General features: G+C 44.6%; 1 protein-coding gene across 2 annotated transcripts; it reads right to left on the bottom strand.

Moving 5' to 3' along the window:
- Window positions 1-1,534: 1,534 nt before the first annotated feature.
- Window positions 1,535-7,102, bottom strand: ift27 (intraflagellar transport 27 homolog (Chlamydomonas)). Of its 2 annotated transcripts, none has more exons than XM_086121138.1 (7): window positions 6,935-7,102; window positions 6,440-6,519; window positions 4,327-4,386; window positions 3,153-3,212; window positions 2,951-3,068; window positions 2,334-2,443; window positions 1,535-2,144 (listed from the first exon to the last, which is right to left on the bottom strand). In XM_086121138.1, the coding sequence occupies exons 1-7, from the start codon at window positions 6,966-6,968 to the stop codon at window positions 2,040-2,042; spliced, it is 567 nt and encodes a 188-aa protein (XP_085977264.1). In that variant the 5' UTR covers window positions 6,969-7,102; the 3' UTR covers window positions 1,535-2,039. The 2 variants fall into 2 exon arrangements, with proteins under 2 accessions (XP_085977264.1, XP_085977265.1); XM_086121139.1 differs by lacking the exon at window positions 6,935-7,102 and adding an exon at window positions 6,608-6,903.
- Window positions 7,103-7,165: the final 63 nt, after the last annotated feature.

Here is a 7,165-nt window from a genome sequence, read left to right as displayed (position 1 = left end):
ACAACTCCGGCCCGGGGGCCATCTGCGGCCCGCCATTCATTTTTCAGCGGCCCGCGACATGGCCAAAAATAAATAAGTAAACACTAACAATGACCTTTGACATGGACCGCGAGGTGAGTTTAAAAAAGGGCGAAGGTGGCGTGGGTGTACTCTTTAACGAAGATACAAATAAACCATTTATGATTTAAAAAAAACACTTTATCTTCAAAACACGGCAGTAAATAAAGGTCGTTCGGTTTTGGGGGCAAAAATACGGTAATTTCTTCCATGGCTTATTTTTGTAGTCATCACATATGAATGATCTTCAAGTAACTGTTTAAAAAGTGGTCACCTAACTACAGTGTCTTTTTTTTTTTTTTGGTACTGAATATGGAGATGGGATTCGGCTGCTGTTCAGTGCAAAACTGTTGGCGACCCCCCCCCCCCCGCCCCCGCAAAAAAAAAATCCTCAACTGTGTGCCTCAACACCTTTTAACAGAAAGTGGATGTAATTAATTCGACAATGCAAACAAGATGTCATTGCTTTCTTGACTGACATTAGCGTGTTGACGAATTTTAACGCGGCCCTTTCATCAATCCATTTTTCTGTAGCCGGCCGTCAAACGAAAAAGTTTGGACAGCGCAGAATTAGGCCAACCAAAGCATACATCTCGAGGATTAGGAAAGTCCAATTTGTGACAAGACCCTTTTGAAGATCACTCAACAATTTAGGCCGTAATTTTATTTCAGACTTTCCACCATACAATTCTGTCGTGCAAGGCACTGGACAAACCGAAACAATATGGGTTGAAAACGCTGGCAAACGCTTACTTGGAGTGTGCCGTAACATCCCATCCCAAACGGAACCGAACCGCACATGAAGAATTCACAATCAAGACTTGAAAGTTCCTTTTTAAAGAGCACTTGGGGCAAATTTAAGACCTCACGTTTATAACACCTCCAGGGGTAATTTAGGCTTTCATGGTGGAAGGGAGACCCCGCAGACTGTGCTTGTCCAAAAAGTCCCAGGTTCATTTCTGTTTTGACCACAGAAAGCATCGCACTGCAGTTTGTGTGGAGGGAACGGGAGGTTTCAAGCTAATTTCTTTCTAGCGCCCTCTGAGACTCCCCGCCTCTAAGCGGCAGGCGCCCTCAGCTGCGGCATAAATGTCAGCGCGGTCTTCCTCCGTGCGGCCTGCTGCATTGCATCGTACGCCTCCCGTCTTGCGCTCGGCTCGCTCGCTCCCCCCACCCCCGATGTAATGATCACAGCGCCGGCATGTCTCCCTGCAGTGCTGCTGTGATCCGAGCAGGGGGGGTTGGGGTGGGGGTGGGGGGGGGGGGTCGGTTGGGTAAGCTACAGCCCATAGAGGATGACTCAAAAAGCCCCACACTGCCCACCACTGGAGCGGAGGCTCCGGAATGTCATCATCAAGCTGTATTTTCAACCCACGCATCGTTCGGTCTTTGCATTTTAAGATGGAAATTGACATTTTAAAAAATAAAGAAATAAAAATAAGAGTGTCAGTCCTGTGAGAACGCAAAGCAGACTGTGTCACTTGAAACACTTTATTTTTAAGAACAGCAAAAATACCGCAAGTGTTTTTTTTTTTAAATTGAGCCTCTTTTGTTTTTCTAAGGTGGAAGGTAGAAGGGGATAGTTACCAGATGTGCCATTCATATGCACTCAACTTTTGTTTTTTTGGCGGGAACACAAATAAAAACAAACACTAACATATACAACAGTAAAACAACAAATCAATAACAAATCAGACTACATCGAAGAAAACTAGATTGCAGCAGACTTTGAAACACATCTCTTTTTTCCCCCCATTAGATAAGCATTTATTGAAACCCGGCTTTCGTTGAATGTACTGTACTTGTTTTAAAACATGCAAATGTCAGCTTTCAAACCCTAATCTCAAAGCCAAACCTTAACTTCAAACCATAATTTGAAATCCTAACACATAGTGAAAAAAAAAACGTAATTGATTTTGCGTGTGTGCAAAATACTTTGCGTGCGTGTGTGTGTGTGTGTGTGTGTGTGTGTGTGTGTGTGTCTAGCCTGAACTCAGGTTCTGTATGGCCTCTCTGCGTTCCTGGTAGAGAGCGTGAAAGGCCCGGGCTAAGCTGAGGAGAGGGGCGTCACATTTCTCCATCTCCTTCTGCAACACACATGACAACCAAGTCAACCAATGCTGCCACAACATTAGGAACACCTCTACATTCTGATCAACTCCAATGCAAAATGGTCTCCTTGTGAATGGAGGAACTATTTGGAAAATGTTTTGACTCGGGAGTAAATGGTATTGGTGTACCTAATGATGCGGATTTGAAGGTTTGTGTGCACTCACGGCAGAGGTTTCGTGGTACTCCAGCCCCTGGCTTTGGGCCCACTCCTGGGCCACAGATGTTGGCACCTCCCTCCTGGTCGACAGGTCACATTTGTTGCCCACCAGAACCCCTGACAAAAACACACACGTAATGCTACTTCAAAGCATTGTTACCTTGACTTGAAACTCTATCTTGAAACTCGGCAAAAGGTAATGAGTGAGACCATTGCATCATTATGAAAAAAATGCAGCCGTTTAAAATGTCACCTGCGGCTCTGATGTGGTTTAAGACCTACTCGGAAGGTAGAGAACAGAGTGTTAAGATGAGAGACGTTCCGCGTTCAAATAACCCAGGAGTGCATCAAGGCTCCATTTTAGGTCTCTTATTGTTCACAATGTATGTCCAAAAACAACCTTCCTGACTGTTGTCGTCGTGTTAACTGCCTGCTCAATGTGGATGACACTGTACTAAACTTGTGAAAAGTAGTTGCTGAACCCCGCACGCTGCGCGAGAGTTCATCCAGGTACGGCTGTATCACTCGGTGCGTGGCGGGCCACAAGTGTACAACAACGGATGTCATCGCTATACTGTTCACAGCTACCGGGGTCGCCCGTTGGCCAAGGTCGGCCGACATTACCGGGAACCTGAAGACCCTTGCAGTGAGTGCGGACCCTCTCCATCCATCGAGCGCAGCTGCCGAAGGAGCGCTCACTGGTCAGGTCAAACACCAGGCACAGCAGAGACGGCACCCCCCACTGCACACAGAGGACGGACAATCGCATTAACGTCATGGAAAGACCTCAAATCACATTCGGCTGCAGTCTGCGTTGGTGTCTCACCATTTTCTCGATGGCTTCCACCAAGGATTCCTTCCCCGCAGAGTCGACGATGTAAAGCTCCTGTAAGTCAAAGAATGTTTTGGTTCACGTTGCAGCATTTTTGAACTCAAGAGAGTTTATTTTCAAACCCTATTTAGTAGTCCCGTTCATGGCTGAAAACAGTCATTTGAAATCACGAACTAAAACCCCTAATTCTGCTTTCAAACCTTGATTCTGGAGGCCTAACCCTGGTTTGAAACCTCACTTGACACTCTTACCTTATCTTGAAGCCACACTTCAAAGCGCTAACCCTAAAACCCCAACCTAAATTAGGAACCCTAATATAGGGTCGAGAGCCTACTTTTACACTAAGTGTGGCATGGAACACCAGTTCTGTTGTGAAACCCTAATTTGAAACCCAAAATGTGACTTGAAACCCTCATTTAAAAAGCCTAACCCCGGCTACAAAGCAAAATTTGAAACCACAACTTGACACCCTAACGCTCTCTTACTTTAAAAACTTTCCTTACTTTAAAACACTAATCCTAATTTAAAACCATAAACCTGTCTTGAAACCCTGATTGCAATGTACATTTGAAGACCTAGTTCGGGCTTGAACCCGCAATTTACAAGCCTAACTCTGGCTTGAAAGTCTCATTCTAAACCCGAAGTTGCCACCCTAACGCTATCTTGAAACCCTACTTTAACACATCAATCCTTACTTGAAACAACAACCCTGTCTTAAAACTCAAATTTGAAAATTCTACCCTTGCCCTGAGACCCTAACCAAAGAGCCTGTTTGGAAACCTTACTTTAAAACACTCAGGCTGGATTGCACCAGTCAGGTTTAACTTTAAAACCCAATGAAAACCTTGTTGTTGCAACCCGCCCTAACCCTGGCCTAAACCTCAATTGTGAAACCTTACCGCGAGCTGTAAACCTTTAACGTTACATTTAAAAACTGTAATACCGGCAAATATTTTTTTTAAATCCCCTAACTTGAGGCCCCTTGTTTGAAATCCTCAGCAAAGCTCGCTTTCTATACGAGTATCTGTTTGTAAACGAGTGATAATGTGGATTTGTAAAAGGCTTCCGAAGACAACGTCAGCAGTTCGTGGCGACTAGCCAGCTGAGTACGCTTTGTCCCATCGACGTGGCAGCAGGTGTTTATTAGCGAGACAATGAGCGGGCTCACCACGCTGTCGCCGCTCTCGGGGATGTTGACACTTTTGATAAGCAGCTCCACTCCGGTCGTCTGTCAAACAAACAAACACAATCACCCTCATAATTAAGACGCTAAGTCAACACTCCCTCTGTGTGTCTGTGCGCTTGTTGGCGGAAGACATAAGAGAGTGTTCGGAAACCCAAAATGACGTGACTCAATGATTAATCGACAGCTAATTGACTGTCAAATAAATCGATCAATATTTTTGATGAGCGATGAATCACTTCGATCGCTCTTTCGATTTAAAACGGTCCCAATGCTCAGTCGGCATTTCAGTCGCCCTCCACGAAAGCCGACTGACTCTCTTTGGTTGAGTTGAAAACTAAAATAAAAACGTTGGCTTCACTTTTTCTGACATGTTACGGACCAGAGCAGAAGCCACATCATAGCTAACTTATGTTGTTGTGCATTTTCTATACTGTCAATTTGAACCGATATCCTGTTTTTGAGTAAAGGAGGGAAATTAAAACATTTATACGATTCATCGGCAAAATAATCGACAGATTAATGGATAATTAACATCATCGTTTTACTGTGGGTTCAGATTTGATGGTACCTTTAACGGTTGACACTGTGAATGCTGGCCATTTCAGACACATTAAGGTGGGCGTCAACGACTTGTGGTTTTTCGCTCGAGCAAGAATTACTCGAAGCTGCGGCTAACAACCTTTGACTGACCTTCAAAAACTTGTGTAATTTACCACATCCAACTTTAGCTTTTTCCACAGTCTCACACACACACCTGCGTGCAAACACATGGACACACACTGTAGCGGCGCTCTAATGAGCTACCGTGAGGTGCAGAAAGCCTCTCTCCAGAATGCCAATGAAGGCCCCGTTGCCGGCAAATAACACTGCGAATCTCGCTAACGGCCCGCCTGACATTTTCAACAAAAAGGAGGACGTGAGCGGAATGGCCGCTGGCCTGCGCTGGGTTTCATGGCGAAGCAACGAAGAAGACGAGAGAGGGGATTTGATGAAGCCAGCGGTTGCTTATGACATCTCCAAAGCAGAGGCAAGACAAACATCTTTGCAAGGGTTCGGGGGTTTGATTTAAGATCTGGGTTAGGGGAAGGTTGGGGTTTTGGGTGAGGGGGTTGGACTTCAGTGTCATCTTCAACTGTAGCATTGAGGGACAGGGTGTCTGCTTCGGGATCTGATGCATGTTTGCGCTGTATTGTTAATGTTTTTACATCTACAAATGTTCATACTGTATTATACGTCGTAGTTGGCAACCATTTTATTGGAAATGGTTACAACGAACTACCGTTATAACGTACAGATTCATCATGTCCCTCGGGTATGGTGTAACGAGGTTTGACTGTATGTCCAACCCAGTTGAAATCTGCATGTATGATATATCATGAGTCCAAAAGTCATTTGTTCCGAAAAAGATTTGGTAGTGTGGTGGCCGAATAGTCTTTCAGGAAAACCCGCTACATCTCAGCTAACAGCGGGGCGTGCCAATCATCAGTAGCCTGAGATCGTTAGGCCTAAATTTAAGTTTGTTCGGACTACTGGGGCGGACCATTCTCAATTTTTCAATCCAATGTCATCCTGCTCTTTTCCTCTGGCCGTTAGTCCAGACTGGATTGCCTTCCACAGATGCCAAGGTGTGATGTCACATATCTGAAAGCGTTGAATTCTATATGTGCTGTGAATAAATTCCTGGAAATATTGCGCGGGTGCCATGTGAGTCGTGTCTGGTTTAAGTGTGCGAAAAAAACAGGTTCCGGGGAGATGAGCAGTATGTAATGAGATTAGAGTTGGAACATGTGGTTTAAAAAAGGTCTCAAGAATCTGATTATGGATGGATGGATTTAACGTACGGTGGTGCGGTGAGTTTGAATTGTTCCACGACCAAGCTCAGGAATCAATACCACTGTATATCACATCAATTTTAAACTTTGAAATGAGTTGAAATGCCACGTATCTATTGTAGCCCCCCCCCCCACCCCCCAAAAAATGCCTTGCAACAAAGCGACAAAATCGAGCAAGCTAAAGCACAGATGTTGAAAGTGTTGAGAATGGGGCACTCTTAAATCAAGGTTGACTTGTATTTCATCCAGTGACATGTTCTCACCATGCTGTAGTTCTTCTGGAAGAGAGTTCCATCGCTGTGGAACATCTGCGAGAGGGCACTTTTGCCTACTGCTGGATCTCCTATACACAAACACACCAAGACATACCGGGATCAATGAATTAAAAATGTCACACTAAACGGCTGACGACACAAACAGCACCTCACTACCTGGTTAATCGCTCTGAAAATTAAAAATCCCACACGATCGATCGATCGATTTCGTCCGGTGATGAGCCGTGCCATGTTTCAATTTTAAAACGTGCGCCTCGATAAAGCTTGGGAAACTCTGGGGTAGTAGGCAACTAACATTAGCGAGAGCACATTGAAAGATAACTTGTAAAAATGGTGAGTAAAAACACTACAACAAATCACAACTTCAGACAAATTACTGGCACGCTAGCGAGCAAGCTAGCTTCTGCTTCGCTAACACAAAGTACCGTAACTTCAATTTTGCTGACACTCAAAATAACGATAGGCAAGTTCAACTCCACGTACCGACCATCAGACATCTTGCCCTTAACCTCACCATGACAAATGGGAATTAACAACGTGTTTAGTTATTCCAAATTATTATTATTTTTTTAAATTCTCTTCAATGGTATTTTCTTCCAAACGCCTCAGCGACATGTCTCCTAGCAACTGCTAACGAAGACACTCATTGGTTACGTTAGAACCTGCGTGGCGCGCAGGCGCGTCGTTATTGGTTAAAGTCGAAACGAAAAGTTA

Source organism: Hippocampus guttulatus, chromosome 9, assembly GCF_054856545.1.
Source record: "Hippocampus guttulatus isolate MCC_2025c chromosome 9, RoL_Hgut_1.0, whole genome shotgun sequence".
In the NCBI taxonomy this organism is placed as follows: Eukaryota; Metazoa; Chordata; class Actinopteri; order Syngnathiformes; family Syngnathidae; genus Hippocampus; species Hippocampus guttulatus.
The sequence above is the reverse complement of the archived record's forward strand: the minus strand, read 5'-3'. Positions and strand labels throughout refer to the sequence as shown.